General features: G+C 39.8%; 1 protein-coding gene across 4 annotated transcripts in view; it reads right to left on the reverse strand.

Annotated features, from left to right (window-relative positions):
* Window positions 1-20422, reverse strand: part of PAX3 (paired box 3) — an 82457-nt gene that overhangs the window by 3087 nt on the left and 58948 nt on the right. For all 4 annotated transcript variants that reach the window (XM_050902290.1, XM_050902294.1, XM_050902291.1 and 1 more), the window contains 2 exons: window positions 12537-12702; window positions 11190-11404 (listed from right to left, as the gene is read on the reverse strand). In XM_050902290.1, coding sequence (XP_050758247.1) covers window positions 11190-11404; window positions 12537-12702 — 381 coding nt within the window. The remainder of the gene's footprint in view (window positions 1-11189; window positions 11405-12536; window positions 12703-20422) is intronic.

Here is a 20422-nt window from a genome sequence, read left to right on the forward strand (position 1 = left end):
CTGCACATCTCTATAGCACATTTTGAAAATAAATATGACTGAGAGAATTGCTTACTTCTGCAGGAATAAGTTGCACTTCAAAGCCTGAGAAATAGTCTGCAGCTTATAATGGATGGATGACATACAGCTTCTGCCAAAATAGCATATTCTTATAATTTACAGGTTGTTCTTCCTCCAAAAAGGCATTACAAATATCTGACATAGGCTATTTGATAATCATTTTGCTTTAATGCACTTCTTACCATAAACTAAAAAGAAATTATTAAAATTGGAGTCTATTGTGTAAAGAATAAATTAATGCTCATAAGAACATGTCTGGTTCCTAAAGCTCTGATGCTCCTTCTTGAATTGTATTTCTTTTCCATCGCAAAAGAAAAGGGATTATTATTGTAGGGAGCTTGTGGTCCCAGCTCTGAGTTTTGTTTGTTTTTTAATAAATAAATGAAACAAGACCCAGGGATCACAATTTAAGTAGGAAGGAAGACCTATCCAGGTCTTACATGTCTGATAAGGAAAAGAGCAAGAGGCACAAGCAGAGTACTTCAAAAAGACACACCCAGATACCCGCATTGAGAACACAAAACATCTCTGCGTCATCTCACCGAAAAAAAAAAAATGCTGAGAAAGAAGTTCAATTACTACTTACAGCGCTAGAACGTTCCCTTCTGTTTCGCTAAGCAGAAAAACGTGAGTTTAACTGATGGTATTTGCTGAATGTTTCACAAACTGAAGCATTCATGCAAAAAGAAGTTTCAAAATATATCCAAAGACTTCATTTAGATACTGAAATCTTACAACTTTTAAATTAAAAACACAAAAGAAGCATTTGGATTCAGGCTATAAGATAGTTTCTATTTAATTCAAATAATCTTTTCAATGCACAAAACCTATTAAAAGAATTTGAGGTTAATAAAAAAACAATTTAAAAAAAATCTCTGGAATCACCACAGATTGAAAAATCATTTTATTTGCACAGCAACCTGCACAGCATTTTGTCCCAAAACCCCCTAAAAGCTGAAATAACTGGGCTCTCAACTTTTTCTTCTAAAGACTGGTTCCTGAAAACTATATAAAATTTCTAAAGATTATTTTAGTAAGTATTTCTATTTTAGGAATTACAAATATTTTTCTTGTACCTTTGGAAAATGATACGGTACTGAAAATCTAGCATGCTTCATGATCTGACATTGCATCAGCAGGATACAATATTAGAACCTATGTTCATTTAGGTTATGTTAATCCTTGTCCTTTAAAATTAACAGTAATAGAGTTAAAAGAAGAGAAAGATCCACAAAAAACATAGCTTAACTTAAACATTTACATTGAAAATTACTACTCTGGAAAATATTTATGTTGGCACAAGTATCATGGTTTTGACTACAGTTTAAAACACACATGGTTTATCAGAAATCTGAAATAAGTGCACAGCCCTTTCCATTCCCGCATCGCACCTATGTGATACCAATATTTACTGGGCTTTACCACGTTCCGTTCCAAGTTCAAGAGCAGGGAGAACAGGCTGGGCTCGCGTCGCCCTCGCAGCCCCGCTGGAGTCCCAACGGCACGCTTCTCTGCGTGAGCGCTCTCACGTCACACGCCGTCTCTACCAGGACTTTTAGGAGTGATTGCTGAGTTGGCCAAATAGCTATTTTACCAACTACATGCTTTAACTAAACTTTTTTCTGTTTAATATTTTCAATAGAATAGAGCCCAAGACAACATTATTTGGACTACAACTGCAAAAACAGTGAGCTCAAAAACTTTGGGATTGGAAGTTATTTTACAGGTAGAGATTAGCCTTGAAATTTAAACCTGGATCTAGACCTGGTCTCAAAAGCCACTCAAACTTCAGTAGCATCTATATTTGGATAGAGATTTATCTTCTCTGATAAACTAAAATCAGCATTTGATGAGATTTACTTTAAAAATTTTAAATTAATTAGATAATAATACAAGTCTTTAGGCATCTTTTTCTTAAGTGCATATGCACCTGACAGACACTTTGGAGCATAGACCCTTTGGAGCAGAACTGACACAGCTCTCTGTCTCTGAGGTAGAGAAAACGGAAGTGTGAACAGTAACCATCTTCTCAGAAATATCTTCTTCAGAGGCCTTCGGAATCATCCTGCACTTGATTAGTATCTAAATAATTAGATTTTTGGTCGTGTCTGTTTTGAAAGCTATAAGGGAAGTAGCCTCAGGGCAGAAGTCTTTCGTAGGGTATGTGCCATGACCTGATCACCCATACAAGGAGTTACAGGAAGGGCATGGCTGACTTTCACCTAATCAATTAGAAAGCCATTCATGGGCCACGTCTGCAAGATGCTCAGCACCCTCAGCTTAGTGGTGTACAAGAGACACACCAAGATCTGGATTTTGCAACTCAGATCTCCTGCTGGTATGAAACAGTATATAGTTCTAAATAAGTAAACAGATCTGATTGTTTACAATAATTAAGGAAGAAAATACATTTATTCAATCCATATACTATCCAAATTACTGGAAAATATGTACTTCCCTCTGAATTACTTTGGGAAAGCCAAAGTAGTAGTTGTCAGCCTCGCTGATCTGGATCCCAAAGAAGTTGAAAGAAAAATCAAGAGCCAATCTAACACCTAGAATCACATACTACTGTAACTATTCAATTTATTTTAGAAAAGAACTCCTATAAATGCAAAAAAAAAAAATCAGGCTGTAAGTTTTTTGGCTACATATATTTTGTTCTCATTTTTTACAAAACACATGCAGAAATGTTGACGTATAGCCTTTGAGCTTATACAATAAAAGACAGTATATGTAACTGATAAAATAGTTCTATTCTATTAGAAAACAAAGGTGCAATTAGGAATAAGCAAAGAGAACACAGTGAACTGCAACAACCAAACTCCACAGAAAAGTTCTCAGAGAGCACATCTCAAGCAATCCAAAATATTCATTAGGACAAATCCCTTGCTGGTGGGGTGAGCACAGCATCACTAGCTGAGGATATGATCCAGAAAGAGAAATCGAATGATGAAAGCCTTAAAGACCATCTATGTGACATCTAGTCCATTATCAGCTATTAGAAAATACTTCTATTATCAACACAATAAAGGCCATTAAACTGAGAAGAAGCTTATTCTATTTAAATGAACGTGGTTGGTATTTTAGGATGTAGGACCTACCATAAGCACAATAAAATTCTCATATGTTTTAATTCATTTACGCATGCCTGCATTTAATATGCTTTGTGACCATGTCTGCAATTAATATGATTTATGAGAAAAGAACATGTGCAATATTTTTTGGGTACAGTGATACATTTTTTCCCCCTCCTGTGAATGAAAGATTTAATGAAACAGCTCAAGGAAAATTGTTGGCAGTTAACATATTAAGTTGAACTGACAGAATCATGAGTAAACTTTAGTGGAGTTAATGATATCCTCTTATCTGACCCTGACACATTTGCAGCATGTAATTTACAGAAGCTCTGTCCAGGCAATCTTGACAAATGCTCCTAACGATGTCAGGGCAATGTTCCATTCTAATGTAAAACAGATGTGGGTCAGATACCCTCATTCATCACTAACACTGAAAATTTCAAACTCCTTCTGAGATGAATGGCATTACCTGCTGTTAACTCTTTTCACTGTAGAAAAATCTCTCAAAAACAAAATATTGCACAAGAAAGAACACAAAAAGGATGGTTATAATGCATTAGAATGAGAGATGTTAGAAGATTTATTAAAATTAATTAGCTACATGGATCTGTACCTATAGGATCCTAGACCCATGTTGCTGATTCATTTTATATATATGAATATTTCTGCTGAATATATGAAGAAACCCGACAAAGTATTTTCATGCCAAATGGCAAGCACTGGGAACCACATACTTGGTTAATGAAAATAGGAGCAAATACACTGACTTTGAACATCTGATGATCTGACCTTCTGCATACTCATATCAAACAAGACCTCATACTGATTTCACACCACTAGACATCAGTGGTAGCTACACTGAAATTAGAGAAGGTGCACTGGTGCACATTTAGGGTAATTAAGAGGATAACTTGATCCTTCATGAATTATATTTTTATCTACAGGAGATTACTAATGTTCACAATATTATCACAGTCTGTCACGAAACTCATGTCTTTTTTCAGGTGCTAGATCATGGAGTCATGGGACTGGGTAACGTTACCAAAATAATTCAAAGAGAAGCTAATTCTCTAGATCCTGGTTGTATGGAAAAGCTTCAGAAATGTCAAGATGATGGAAAAGGTAAAACAAAGCCCAAAGATGAACATATACTCACAATTTATACGAATATATGTGAATATATAAGTATATATATAAAATTAAACATCTCAAAATTTTTTCAGGCAGTCTCAAGAGATTGTAGGCTCATGAGTTTAAATGCTTGAATATGGCAATATTACTTACAACAGTTCATAACATGCCTAAATGTGAGATTAGGTTGCTCTCTGCCTGTGAATTCTTCTCCTCCCACCTTCCACTCAACCCAAAACACAAAAGAAGGATTCTGGCCATCACAAAAACCAGCCCAGCTGTCACTAGCTGGACTCTCACACACCTTCCCTCCACAACTGGGATACATGCGTTTGTTCTCTCTGAAAGCAAAACAAACCAAAACTACACCCACACACCCTTTTTTTTTTTTTTTTTTTTTTTTTAATTCAAACACTGAGGGGTTGTTTTTTTTTTGCTGGCAGATGTTCAGGGGATGGGATCTGCAAAGCTTTCACAGGAGGACTCTCACCAAACTCAACGTTTGGCCCTACAGTAACACCTATCGCATGATCTATACCTACATGACTGGAATTACCAACAGGAAATTGCTACAAAATCCTAGCCATTTAGGTAAAAGCAATAAGTTATCCATAAATGTGGGGGGAAAAAAAAGATGATGGACAAGCATAACTGGAGGAATCCAACCAGTAAGGAAGGGTTTATTCGTGAAGCTCCCATTAACGCATATGGCAGGGCCTCTAACGTTAGGCTAATCAGCACTGGGGACAAATAAAAGTGTATTTTGCTATTTTGAGCAGTGGAAGCCTCTTTGTATTCTCGCTCAGCACTCAGTCTTTCTTTTATAAGAAAATTATTACTATTACTGATATCCTGGCGAAAATTAAGGTAAAAATAAAGCAGTTCTCTCTAGAGAGGTACGAAATTTTGAAGGAAATTGAGCCTGATACATTTAAAGATGGATACATTGCTTTCTAAGGATTGCTAAGGATGAAATTCTGCTCTTTCTGATCCCACTGCAATATATGGCTTTCACTTAATCACGTTGTGGTATTTTTAGTACCTTTTTTTTTGAAATCTAAAATATAGAGCATAATTAAGGACTCAAGTGAGCCATCTGTGATTAATCATGACAAAGCCCTCATTCACGTACCAGCCCTTAATTGAATAAATATGCAACTATTCAGATTCCTGTTGATATTTCTATTTTGTAAATTCATTAAAGAATTAGAAGTTCACCAACGCATGCCAGTCTTATACTCTATGAAGGGCTGACTCATACTTTCACTTAACAAGTGGTTTAAATTGAACTTCTAACATGTAGCAAAAGCAAAAAATTATTTAAGGGCTGCAGTGACACTGAATACTCAGCCTGTGTATATTCTAAATGGTACAAATTATTATGGAAGAAGATATGTCAGTTTTGTGAGCAATATCATTAAAAAATGGTTAAGAAAACCAAGAAAATGATATGGTTTATATATATTGTGTTATTTTACTTTTACTTTTTTTATTTAAGATATCTATATTTTTTATTGTTTTTCTAAACATTTATTCTCATGAAGTTACAGTACAATTGGCTTAAGTTTCCAGAGAAGTCTAGAGCTTTTTTGTATCTATCTCCATGTAGAGGAGACCTGTTTTTTGAAGGCTGAAACCCCACCCACCTGCCCCAGCCTTTCTGGCGTGGTGGGGATGGAGGTGGAAGTAGGCCCAGAGAGAGAAGTTAAGGTGGACATTGAAAATGTAAGGTCACCTGTTTATTGTTGTTGTTATAGTAATATATTTTATTTTATATATATTATCTATAAATGTATACTTATAATATTTGAAATATTACAATATTTACAAAACAAATGTTATTATTCTTGCATGATAACAATTACAAAACTATTGGATCCCATCTATTTGTACCCACTCCAGAAGCAAAAATAATCAATCCCACTGACTGAACTTTTTTTTTTAAATACAAAAACCCAAAACAAAAAAAACTCGTGTTCATGAAAATTGTATCATGTGAATTAACTTTCTTCCTTACAAAGAAATCCCTGAGCTCTGTCTCATGTTCTTGGGTCATTAAGCAAAGAGCTCTCAAAGCCAAGTTCATTGTGACAAAGATCATGAGATCATTGGTGTGGGACTTGGATCCAAATGAAATGTGGGCAACCAGTTGGACAGTAATTCGACAGAAGGTATAGGAAAAAGTATAATAAATTAATAGTTGCTTTTTTCTCCCCTTTTGTCCCTCTTAATGAGGGAATGCAAGTTTTTAGCCACTGGTTCCTGTGTTTCCCTTAAAAACAGAGTTAACAAGACAATATGAACACATCTAACTGATTCGACAGCTGCCATCAGATCCATGCTTCAGGTTAATGAAAACCAAGTGCTCTCAAAGACTTAAGAGAAGCCACTTGCCTAAGATCTATCTCACCAAAAAGAGTTACAGGATAATTCTTAAACTCAGGCAGTGAAATGTTTTGACAGTAGAAGAAAGAAACCTTTAAACAGCTTGCATCTTTACTACTGTTCATGGAAAAGTTTGGAATTTTCTTATCAAGATTATTCCTGAGCTCCACGTAATGGCATGAGAACTGCAAACTTTGTTAAAGACTGTTATGATCTTCTACACAACCCATTCAACATTCAATCCACTTCCCATTTTGAAACTGCAGCCTTTAAAGCTACTGGTTTGACTCAATTATGGGGGAAGACGACAAGGAAGAGGAAAAAGTAGATCTGAAGTTTTCTAGAGGGCAAGGAGGAAAAAAAATTACATCCAGCAGGAGACAGGTTACACACGTTTGTTCTTTTTCCAGTAAAAACTTAACACTGCAGTACTATTTAAGCCTGGATATCCTATAGGTTAAATACAGGAAGCAAGTGGCCTCACGGGCAGCAATGTGAGCAGAGTATTCCCGCTCCATCTGAATCCACGAGCAGTCCAAAACGGCATGCTTCAAAACCAGCCAACTGCCTGAACTGCCTGGTGTAGGGCAAACTCTGCTGCTTTGACACTAATAAAAAGCACATGACAAGGTCAGGGGATGCCCATGTACACCGGAAAAGCCTTTTTCCTTATCTTAAATGAAGCAGTTCAAAATATTGATATCCTGTCTTAAAAACAATCTGCTCTCTAGTAAGACTGTACACCTGCAGTTGCGAGACAAATGTTTTTGCAGTCGCTCTTCTGCTTTCCACGGAAGAACCGGTGATGACTGTTAATGCCGGGATCAGAAAGCGACATGCCAATTCAGAGGCACGCTTAAGTCCCGTACACACATATTAACATATAGATATGCTACTCCCTAATAATTTTGAGTTAACAAATGTTTGTTAAAAGAAAATGCACTGAGCAACTGAAACATAATTTGAAAAGGAAATACAATATTCCCATAAATGTATGCGTGAAAGCCAAGAAGCTGCATAATAGGCATAGAAAACATTAAAATATGCAATTTACATATATTACACACTAATAATCTCCATTCTGACATTATATTTAAAGAGCTCTGGCTGAGATAGCGTGCTTGCATGCTTTTGGTTGCTTTTTCATGAAATACAAACAAGGACACTCCTGGCTACCAGTTCCCCGAGACATTAATATTCCTGCAAAAGTCAACCCTTTGCAGGTCTGTAAGACAGAGGTTCTCTCACCACAGCCAGGTAGTAACGAGTAAACCAGATGAACGAGGAGAATAATCAGTCATGTAGAGGAGATCTGCAGATCTTGTCTTGATGTTAAAACATGCTGAATATTAACAAGGTGGGACTCTTTCTATTCTCTTATTCATTTAAACAAGAGCAACAACATTTTATTTCCCCAGCCTGCAAGACAGGTATGTTATGGAGCAGTCTGCTTCCTAAAACTGACCAAGACATACAGTCCTCTCTAACTTCCAAATTCAAGGCTAACAAAATAAAAAGAAAATTACAGCACCCTAGCCATCTCTGCTTGTCCTTTGCCTTCACCCAGTGCTTGCCTTAAACAACATATTTGTCCACCATATTCAAGAACAAAGTTAGAAAGGAAACATCCTGCGTGGAAAATAAAGCTTCCTCGGGCGTCTGCGCGTCAGACCCTCATTTGGAATCAATTGAGGTCAAAGTGGAAAAGGAGGTTTAAGTCTGGTAAGAATACGGTCCTGTGAATCTTAATATTATACTTTGTTCTGCACATTCTGAGGGTTTTTTTTTTTTAAATCACAAAAGATTATTCGGGCTTCAGACAAATCCCCCCCTCCCCCCTCCTGCTAGAGTCACCGTAAATTCAGCTTTACGCACAGTATGTCCAGAGTGTTTGCCTGCGAGAGACACAGCGATGGGTGGAAACATTATGTTAATTGCTCGCACACCCAGATTTATTGTGGTCAAAAATCCACCAGCTAGTAAAAAGACCCTCTTTCCTTCTCATCTAAATTCCTCGCACACAGACAGGGCACTGCAACATGCCCACTCAGCAGGAAAACTGTTTCTCTTTCTTTGTGAAATCCCCAACACAGAACTGGCTTTCGACTTGCCGGCCACCGCTACCTCAGCCGCTCGGTCAGCACCTGGGCGCCTGCAGGAACAGGCACCCCAGGGAAGCATGACAAGGGGATGCACTGCGACACACCCTGCGGCTAAGGGGTATTTCCCACGCAGTAACGTGGTACGTACATGACCAATGTCTGAGGATCTTCTGGGTGTAAAGCACTATTGCTGTTTTGCTAGAGTCCCACAGTTTGTTGCACAAAATTTACATATTTGAGGCGGTATCACTCCCTTAAACACAAAGCCTAGGTATGTCATTTTATACATGTCTCCGAGTCATTGTCTAGGCCCCAAAACCGTTCTAGAGGAGCTGTTGGTAACACTGCATGAATTTAGAGCTGGGGTTTTTGTTTGTTTGTTTGTTGGAAAGATCTTTATCAGCCAGTGAAGGTAATCATTCAGTTGCCAAGAAGCTGTTCAAAATCTAAATGGATATAAGTAATCTCCTGAATGCATTCAGTGATGAACGCATGACATCTGCTTTTGAGCGATCAGCCTCCTCCTAAACCTGTTAGTAGAGGTGCAGGACACGGCCAGGAGCTCTAAGCACTGGGGTAGAAAAAGGTTTCAAAAGTCTGAGGAAAAAAACCCAAAACAGCAGAAGTTTCATAGCATAAAGACAGGGCTGGGTGTAAAGAAGCACAGTAACTGATTAAAGCCATCTAATCTGCTCCAGGATCTCCTTTTGATTATATCAAACCTCACATCAGCAAGACTTTGGGGGGAGGAAACCTGGCCTCACTTTTTTGTCCCACTTTGCCCAGACATCACAAGATTTCTTTATTGTTGCACTCCACTTCTGTGTCACAGACAATAAAAGCTTTGTGAAAGGAAAAAAAGATCACATTTTCCATAGCCAGAACCAACACACATTTAAACTGACACTAACAACTACTTTTGATGGATTAACACTGAATCCCAGAAGTTATTTACGTCAAAAATGTGGAAGCGTTGCACACTACGAAACTGGCCGTTTAAATAAATAAATAAATGAATGAAGCAACTAATATAATGTCATGGCTTTTGTTGGAGATTGCATTTAGGAATCAGAATTCTTTAGAACAAAATCCATTCAAGTCTCGTTGGAAGTACATCCGTTTGTTTTTCTGTTGGTATTTTTTTCCTGAGATTTCAAGCCATAAAGTTTTGTACCCCACTCTATGCTATAGGAATCTGTGAAACTTAATTACATTTACTGTTACAAAAAAGGGTTTATGAACTTTTGCCTTTGGGCAAAAATGTTTATTTCATTGCCTTTGTTATTCATTCTTTTCAACTCCAGTGCCTTTGAACTTTTCAGCTGCACAGAGTTATCACCGTTGCACAGGAACCAGGAACTGTACTCCCGAGATGCAAACCACAAGTTGAAGAAAACGAAGGAGGCAAAGATATACGAGTCGTTATTTTGGCCACCCTTTGTGCCATTAAAATCTCATTTTCTGCCTATTAGAATGCCCTCTCCCTGCTTAGGCAGTGGTGATAGTCAGTGATTAGTGTGTAATTGAGTATAATTGTCTTTTCACTTTTCATTTGTGTCATTCTGAGCTTCTCTCTGTTTTTCTAACCACTGAGAGGAAAAAAGAGTAGAAAGCAGATAAAGCTGTTAAAACTCTCACTTTCAGCCCTGAAGATATTCCTGATTGTAATTATAGATTGCATCCTCTTTGTGACTTCTCAGAATTTAGTGGACATCTCTTTCCAAGCACCTGGGCAAAGCTCTCGCTAATAAAATAAACTACCATCTATTCAAGCTTTAACTAATAATGTCAGCTTCAGAGAGATGCCGCGTGTAGGAAAATTTAACCAACCTTTTGACACTCAATTATCAAGGCAATTTATTAACATGATTTCCTAAAAAGAGCTCACGCAAATTAGAAAAACAATTATGATATTCATGCATTTATATATTGCCAAAGACCAGTAATACTCCTAATTTATGTATTTATAACTCGATTATAGCTCATCTCAATGCACACTGCTCAGCCCTTGGAACTCTCCTCGTACAACTTGCCTGTAATTTTCCTGGACCATTTGGTAAAACCTTGGTGAGATTATCTTAAAGAGGTATTTTATTCACAGAAAAACTACACAACCTACTTTCTGTACCTAGCCATGGATCTTCAGGAGAATAGCAATACATTACAAATGCTTGACAACTGAATGTAAACATGAAGCCTGCATGATTACGTTATAAATCACTTGAAATTAAATATAAGCTATGACTCTTGATTCAGCCAGTAGGAGGAAAAAAAATAAAAAAAGAAGGAAACTAGCAAACTGAAATCATGTGGCTTGTATAAAGAATACATTATGGTTTAAATTTGGCAATTCATTATACTGTGGCCTGAGGGAATAGACTCTTTGGTTCTGGTATACAGCAAATCCTCTGTCTGAAAACACAGGACTGACCTGAGGTGAAAGGCCATTGCCAATGGCAGGGTTCATGGGATTTGAGGGCCCGGACGGAGGCACAAAGCTGTCTGTATAGCTGGAAAATCCATGCCTGGTGCTGGGTAGGCAATAGGCAGAGCTGCTCTCTGGATTTGAAGGGAGGCTGCTTTGGTGTACAGTGCTTGGAGGGAGAGGCTGAGGTCTATGGACAGTACTGCTTGGATCAGACACGGCTAGAAGCAAAAGAAACATGTTGATAGGTTTTCCTCCTTTTTTTTGGCATAATAAGTTCATTATGTGAAGCTCAACTTGACAGAATTGCATCAGGACCTGCATCTAAGTACCGGTTAAGTAGAAAGGTAAATCTTCAATATTGCTAGATATTTAACTGGCTAGTAAGATTACACAAAAACTCTTAAATAGACTGTAAAAATCATAACAACAGACACATGCAGTTTTCAGACAATCCTTAGTGGGCACATATTGTTCAGAATTGATACAGCAATATTTTTTGTATATATACACATATGTAAAAAATAAAGAAAAAGCTTTATTTGCTTGGAAGACTGGTAACAGGCTTTCCCCTCCTGGTCACAGCACAGAAATTCTGCTGTGGTTTGTAGTCAACCTAGCAATGATGGGAGAAGCCCTGGGCTTTGAAAAATTCCCTTAATCAGAACATCCACAAACAGTTAGGATCCAAATCTCAAGCAGGGAGCAAGAAGAGTACAGTAACTTGTTTTATAAAATCTCACCTGTAAGGTTTTTCTGTAACAGTAAAATCTAGCGTAGCCTGGATTTGAGGCTCTGTTCCCCCCCCCCCAAATCCATCAAAGTTCACAGAATTTCTGGTAACGTTAAGACAAATTTTTACCATACTGAGACTTGCTACTATCTGATGTTAAACAAGATGGTCTGAATAGCTGGTTTTTCCACCATCAGATAAATATTCAGAGTAATAACAGAAGTTTCCAGTGCACCATCATCGAAAGCAACAAAAAATACAGAATGCAACTGCTGCCTCCTTCCCCACCATGCCGGGCACTCTCAGCAAAGGAGGCCAATGCAACAGAAGGGTAGGGAAGCACGTACATCGCTTTACGAATGCTGCACTTCTGCCGTGCAGGAGGCTATTATTTCTCTAGCTAGCATCCTTCACGTGTAACCAGTCCTTTCTTGCAGCAAAACAAACCCTAGTTCTTACATGCTTAAAATAAGCAGGCTTGCAAGGTCCTCACTGACTCAGACCCTAAATTAGCCAACACCTCCTTTTCTACATTAGAGAAGAAAATATTTCTACGGTGGATCAACACAGGAAACCCCCCAATAACACTATTTTAACCAAGTACCTGTTGGCTACTGTACCTTGCGGTATGGAGGTGGGTTGATAAGAGGGCTCAGAGAGCTGGTACGTCGGCAAAGTTGGCATGGCACTGGGTGGAAATCCTCCTGGGATCAGATGGTTGAAAGCCATCAGCTGATTGGCTCCTGCCTGTTTCCTCCATCTAGCACGACGGTTACTAAACCAGACCTACAAATGTTTTAATTAGGGACATTTTATTCTTGCACATTTAATATGGGTGCATCAGAAATAATGGCATTGTATTTCAAATGCATTCAGTGTCTGAGACGAGAGATACAGAAGATGCGCACTGGGCTCCGAGCTCCTAGACAAGAAAGGAGCCCTTGGCACACACTTGCATGGTGCAACGGACAGGACGCAGGAATCCCGAACCCTAGCTTCCTCTCAAATACAGCCTCTCCTGAGAAACAAGCTGATTAATGCTTTCAAGCTTTAGTGCTTTTAATAGCTATCAATCACTATCCATATTGTGCCAGATTTAATGAGAAAGGGAAAACATCTCTCCATTTGATCTAAGTGCCAGCCAAAGCTATTTGGTCTGAATTGTATCGTCTTTATATTTAATTTGCTGACAAGTTAGCGGCATCGCTTAATGCACTGTTGGAAGGTGCTTGTACTTATATATTGGGATACTATATTGCCCTAATGATCAACAGAACTTTAAGCTTTTAATTTGAAAAATACAAGCCCCATGTATAAAACACACAAATCCCTCCCAGCAAGTTTTCATGTATTCACATATGTACAAAACATCTCTTAATAAACTTGATGTTAACAGTAGATCAGAATTTCAGTACTAGATTAGCATTTCAGAACCACTTTGAAATCTGTTCCCAGGACAGGGTACCAAACAGATGGCGTTTGGATTAGCGGGACATTTTAGCTATAAATCTGCTTTCCTTCACGTCATTCTCAGTTCATGTTTTAAGTTTTCCAAGTCTTGGATGGCTCTTATTACCTCCAAGAAAGGAACAGGCAAGGCTTCACAAATGCAGACATAATAAGAGTTGCAGAACACATAGGTTAATATTGGTATTATAGCGATTACACATGCCACAAATCGGAAGGGCAACCAGCCGCAGCAGGGGTGCCTGGACCAGTGCGCATCCACACTGCCCTGCTGCAGGTTTAGAGCAACTTCTAGATTACAGTGCTCAGGTCCATGAGGTGGACCACTGCAGAGAAGAGAGGCTGTTTGAGATAAGGGAGGCTACACACATTTGTAAGCAAGCAGGCAATTACTCATAATTGTACACTCTGAAGCAGCTGCAATGATCATCCATGGATACTATCAATCAGGTAAGACCTTAACTGAGTGTCAGCATCTTACAAGGTACACCTGCACAGCCTGTAAGGCAGTCTGGCCTGAAAGCCACTGAGGCACATTAGCTGATGAGCCACATGTAGACGTATTTGTAAAAGTAAGTTGGGTCTCAGATCTGTCACCCTTCCTGCAAGCAGCCCATGCTGGCTTATGAATCAGCCGTCGCAGACTGGATTTCTAGGTGTAACATCATTTACAAACCATGAGTGGCCCTTACATAAGAGTGTAACATTTTGGACTACACTGTGGGCTTCTCTTCTTGCTATTTCATAGCAGGAGTGGTGGGACTCACTGGGCCATCTGGTTTCTGATATGGGCCATCTGTCACCATGTAGTTTGATCTGGCTTCATCCTCTTTTCAGAATGATATGCTCAGTTCACACAGCTGCCGCCTCCTTTGGCCACAATGTCTACTCCTCAATTACACACTCCCACTCCGGTTTAAGATTTAGGACAGAGGGATAGATGGAGCCTCTGTTCTACCTCAGGAATTCCTCTCTTGTTTTTTTGCTGTACATACTAACCCTCCCTCTCCCTCCACACAAACCATTTCTGAAAGCAGCTGGCAGTGACAAAGCACCAGGGTGATGCGAGACCTGCGATGAGCAATACTTGAGTACGGGTCCAGGTTCAGCAATATTTTTTCACTTTCTCATCCCATAGATCCCACCTCTCTCCTTATCCTTTGCTTCCCTCACTGACATTTAAGTCTAAATTTCTTATTAGTCCTCACAGACTCCTTCCACCTGCTTATATCTCCCAAAGCCCACCAGTCTCACACTCCTGCGGCAGTATCTTTTGAAGATGACTAAAGAGAAGGAAAAAGGGGCAAGACACACTGAAGAGGGAGGAAGAGGCTTTGCTAAAGAGCCAAAGAGCACTTAGGAAGGATAATGGAGGTCAGAGAGGGAGCAGGGAACAGCAAACACATGTTGTAATTAGCTATCCAGGTCATTAACTATGGCTTTCTCCATGACACTCTCCCTTCTTCAGGTCAAGAGGATTATCTCATGATCTTCAAATGCTTTGGGGACACTAACTGAACTACACTACGTGAGCAGATTCACCGAGGAAAATGAGGTAACAAGTTTTTGTTTCCTCTACAGATAAGCATTTGCCTTCAAGCCCTAGATCTTTATTAAAATTAGTCCGATGCCAAACTTTAATTCAGGAGCAAGTGATTTGCAATAATGCCAAGTTTTATGCTTTTATTTACAGATAGATTTTGGCTCATTTTACAGATTTGCATTTTTCCAGAACTGCAGATATGTATTAAACACCCCTGAAAGGGACACACTCAATGGTATCAAAAAGTCTACAGCAGCCCTGCAATGAACATACTTGCACAGAGCTCTGTTGCCACCTGGAACCCCATTAAATTAAGTGGGACTCTGCAGGGGTGCAGGAACCTGCCTGGGCTGTGCAGAAACAAGGCTGCATATTATCACCTCAGTCCCATGTGACTGGGACATGCTAAATGGGTGCTACTTGACTGGCACCCATGTCACATGCTGCTGGCACAGCCACGGCTCCAGGCTCATCAGCTCTGGCCGCTGCCACTCCACTGCCTTGCTGCCCCACCAGCCGCAGCACACACCTTCTGCCACTTGCCCTGGCTTCTTACTTTCCCCAGGCAGCAGGAAGGCAGATGGCACCTGACTAGCACCAGAGTTAGTCCAAAATTAACCCACCAAAACCCCCTGAACAAATTAAAAACTGTCTTATTGCCACTAATACCACACGCACTAGTCACTACGGAACAGTAGAGGCACATTAAAAAAACAGCGAAAAAAACCCCACACACCTTTACAGTAAGCACCAGAGGTCCGATCCACACATGTACTTGTTTCCCTTTGATTTTAACAGGCTTTGGACCAGCCTTGGTAAAAATACTAAAAATAATTTATCTTTAAAATGACCATAAGTGTGGCCCCAACTCTTACCATCACACATTTTTACAAATGAACACACTGAAGCTCTGAATCTGTAATTCTGGATGTTTTAACACAATAGTTTTTACTATTGTTACTATTTACTGTCACAGCCTCACCCTTTTCACGTGGCTTGAGATTTGGTTTGCAACTGTGCTTAACTCCCATTGTATACCAGGTAACTGCAGATTTCAGAACACAAAGAAGAAATAATGTAACAGTAAGACAGGAGAAAAAAAACACAAATAAAATTCAATGGGAGAGTTAAAAAGTTGAAAATTGGTCTTGGATAGTCAAGAAAAAATTACTCAAAAGTAAATAAGTCAAACCTAAATATTTTATTTATATTTTATGTAACGTTTATTAAAATTAGTTAGATCCCAAACTTTATTCAGTAGCAATTATATGCTTTCTATGTTAACTGAAATGATTTATATTATTTTCATTTTTTAATCATAGTATTTCACTTAGACTACATTCGGCTACCTTGACTTATTCTCAAGAGTTCAGGAATTTTTTTTATTTTTTAAATCAGCACATATCATGAATAGTGCACAATCCAGGTGCACTATTACCACTAATTAACAAAATCTTGAAAAATTTTGCCGATATCAAGCCAAGACTTAAAAATAAATCTAGTCACCACAAACGAATGTGTCTGCTTAGAAACATTGTAAACACCTGGGGGAATACTTGCTTTTGTTTATACATTTCCAACATGATTTGAACACAACGTCCTCGTATGTTCAGCAAATTTCAACTTCCACCAGCATGACAAAATCCTCATCTTATGAGTGGCCTTTTCAAATCTAGCAGATCCCTATAGGATGCTTCTGTTCTCCCACACGCTCCCTTCTGAGAGGGAAGCAATCATCACCTGGATACAGAGATGCTCAGAGTATAACGCAGCCTCTGGTGAAGATCATAAGTGTCACACTGTGAGAAAGTGCCACCCTGCAGTGGTGTCCTGGTTTCAGCTAGGACAGAGTTAATTTTCTTCCTAGTAGCTGGTATAGTGCTGTGGTTTGGATTTAGTAGGAAAATAATGTTGATAACACACTGATGTTTTCAGTTGTTGCTAAGTAGTGGTTATACTAAGTCAAGGATTTTTCAGCTTCTCGTGCCCAGCCAGCAAGAAGGCTGGAGGGGCACAAGAAGCTGGGAGGGGACACAGCCAGGGCAGCTGACCCAAACTGGCCAAAGGAATATTCTATACCATATGACATCATGCCCAGTATATAAACTGGGGGAGCTGGCTGGGAGGGGCAGATGGCAGCTCAGGAACTAACTGGGCATCAGTCAACAAATGGTGAGCAATTGCATTGTGCACCACTTGCTTTGTATAGTTTAATTCTTTTAGTATTACTATTGTCATATTATTATTATCATTATCATTGTTTTTCATTCCTTTCTGTCCTATTAAACTGTCTTTATCTCAACTCATGAGGTTTTTTTCCTGACTCTCTCCCCCGTCCCAGGGGTGGGGGGGAGTGAGCGAGCGGCTGCGTGGTGCTTAGTTGCCAGCTGGGGTTAAACCACGACAAGTGGGCCTAACAGAAAACCAACTCTAAGCTATCTATGTCTACTTAATCTGACAAACTAATGTATCTTGTGTGTTCCCTTCACCAGCAACAGCTTGGATCTCAGTGGAAGGCAGACCAAACCTAGATAGTACTGGAGATCACCACTATCACACTGAATTCCCCCATGGAAGCAAAAGCAGCAGATAAGCAAACTACTGCATTTTGGAGACTCCAAATATAGCGTTCTTACACAAACAGTACCGTGTCTGAAGGAACACGATCTACTTGTGTTGGTGTAACATGCAGAGCTCTAAATTAGGTCAGCATTGTGCTTGGTGCTGTGCAAATGCATACACGGACAGAGGAAACATGGCTTGTCTGAGGGACCCAAGTATCCAAAAGCGATGTCTGCACCAGAAGCCAAGTCACATTCATTTTAGTGAGGCTCTGGCTCCCCAGTTTCTATGTCACTTTCAAAGACGGAATGTAAATTACCCAGATGATTTGGAAACAAAATGGAACCCCAGTGTCTGGTCAAAATTTACATCTCAAAAACAGAACTGAAGAGGATGAAATTTAGAGCAAAAGAAAAAAAAATAGTCCTTTAAGGGAAGCAAGTATTGGAGGCTCCAGTTTTTCAAGCATCTGGAACTGGACTGACCAAAAAAGAAATCACTCTGCAACAGTGTCATGGTTTAACCCCAGCCAGCAACTCAGCACCACGCAGCCACTTCCTCCTCCCCCCTCCCAGTGGGGTGAGGAGGAGGAAAGGAAAAAAAAAAGTAAACCTCGTGGGTTGAGATAAGAACGGTATAATAACTAAAGTAAAATATAATACTAACAATAGTGATAATGAAATATAATAAATAATACTAATGAAAAGGAATATAACAAAAAAAGAAGGGGGGGAAGAAAAAACAAACAGCGATGCATAATGCAATTGGTCACCACCCGCTGACCAATGTCCCAGCCAAAACCAGGACAAACAGAATATAAAAAAAGTATTTTGCACGGATGTAGAATGGATGAGGTGAACTAGTAGGTTTCTCTCATCTCTATTTCCTAATATTTTGATCCTGCCTTTTATTATCATTTTTCCTTTAAGTAGTTTGCAAGTGATCATGCCAACATGTTATTTTGTTGATCTCAACAGGATATTCTTTAAAAGATGCATTTATTCAGTTGGGAACACACTAGTGTAATTAGCCTTGACATTTCAACAGTCTAATCATAAACACAGAGCGCTCTATGTGCTTTTAAGGCAAAAAGATCTCTGATCCAACAGGGCAAAACATTCAAGATGTGAATTTTTCAGAAAACCCATGGATATTTTGTTATACACAGTCCTGACCATTGCAAGCATGAGTGCCAAAAACACTCAAAGTCAAAAGACTGATGCATTTGTTAACGGCACTTCTGATTTTAGACAGAGGAGTTTTTTTGGTTTTTTCCCTTTTGCCTTATGATATTTTTCATGGTAACTGCCTCCCCCGCCCCCCTAATCCCCCGCCTCTCTCTTCCCCCAAAATTCACATGTTCAAAATAAAGTCTGACCATCCTGCAAGCAGGAGGCCTCGGTGGGTGTGCCATCAGGGAATGAGTTTGGGGTGTGCCAGGAGCAGCGGGGCTGCCTTGCAAAGAGGGGAGGCTGAAGAAGGGAACTGCTAATGAAGCTGGGCTGCACCAGCCTGGACAGGGCTGATTCCGTTACCTTTGTGAAACACGGCAGCGTGACTTCTAAAGACACCCACAGTGTCTGGCCCTGCAGTCCCTGTTGATGCCGGACTTACATTTACTTCAGCAGTCTTCAGAGCAGTCTGTGCAGGCACTTTCACCCTCTCGCCAGGCCAACGGCTGACACCAGCCCTTGTGCCTGCCCGACCCGACTGGGAGTTCATTCAGAGAACACAAAACAGCAGGGGAAAAAAGAAAAAAAGTTTTTTTTCTTCCCTTTTCTTTTTTTGCGGTAGGGTGAATTTCCATCCTGGCTCACCATGGTATCAGATGAGCTCCAGGGAGAGCACTGCCAGAGACCAACCGGCAAAAGCAGAAAGAGAATTGCTTTTTAGCAACAACTAGTTGGTAAATCAGCTTCACTGCGACATCTGCACACCCCCAGCCTCACAGGAATATGGTCTACTGCGTAGGCACAGAGGCACGCCATGGGCAGGCCTGTTTCCTCACAGCGGCCCAGAGCGGTGCTGCCAGCCTGCTGAGAACCACCTGCCGTGACCGCCGGCGGGAACTCCAGGAGGCTGCAGGTTCTCCGCCTGGGGTCTGCCAGGAGCTGCTGTTTATGGTGATGGGAAGTCACGCTGGTTGGGATACAAGGAGTTATCAATGTGACGGAAACCAGAGTTCTTTTAAAACAAACAGGAAGAGGAAAAAAAAAAAAAAAAAAACAACCCACACACACAAACACACCCCCCCCCCAAAAAACCCCAAAACAACACACCACACACAAAAAAAGAAAAAGAACAGACCAAAAAAACCACTAGGCTGTGCCAAAGGGAACGAGGGCTTCCAACCACCTCCCAGTGCGATCCAACATACTCAACTCTCACAGGTTTCTTTGGAAAGAATTTGACTCAGTGCTACACAAATACTTCTAAAACACTGCAGCTGAAGAGCTTTGCAAAATATTGAGTAATAAGCAAATTGAACTGTGTATTTTTAAATTAAAGCGCCACTGATTTGAACCCTTAGGCAGCAGGGACCAGAAAAAGAGAATCAAAATCATATCCCTTCCTTTCCTTTATATTTAAAAATGTCTTCTTGGGCCTGCATATGTTTGTAGTTGGCTAATTTACCCATAAGAATTTCTCCTTTACGGGGGCAGGGGGGGAATCTGCTATTACAGGACTGTCTACTACAAGAATGCACACAGAATTTTCTTTCTTTATCCTATATATGATGCAAGAGGGACAGCCTCAAGAAAAGGCACTAGAAATTCTCCATAAACCACATCAGGAATAACTGTAAAGATCTGCCGAAAGGTCTTAAATGTTCCTGAATCTGCCACATTCCTTTACCCCATCTCCCCATAGCACCGTGCAGTTCACCATGCAGGCTTAAACCGTTTCAGAGGAGCTGAGGGCAAATTAAGACTT

This window comes from Gymnogyps californianus, chromosome 10, assembly GCF_018139145.2.
Source record: "Gymnogyps californianus isolate 813 chromosome 10, ASM1813914v2, whole genome shotgun sequence".
In the NCBI taxonomy this organism is placed as follows: domain Eukaryota; kingdom Metazoa; phylum Chordata; class Aves; order Accipitriformes; family Cathartidae; genus Gymnogyps; species Gymnogyps californianus.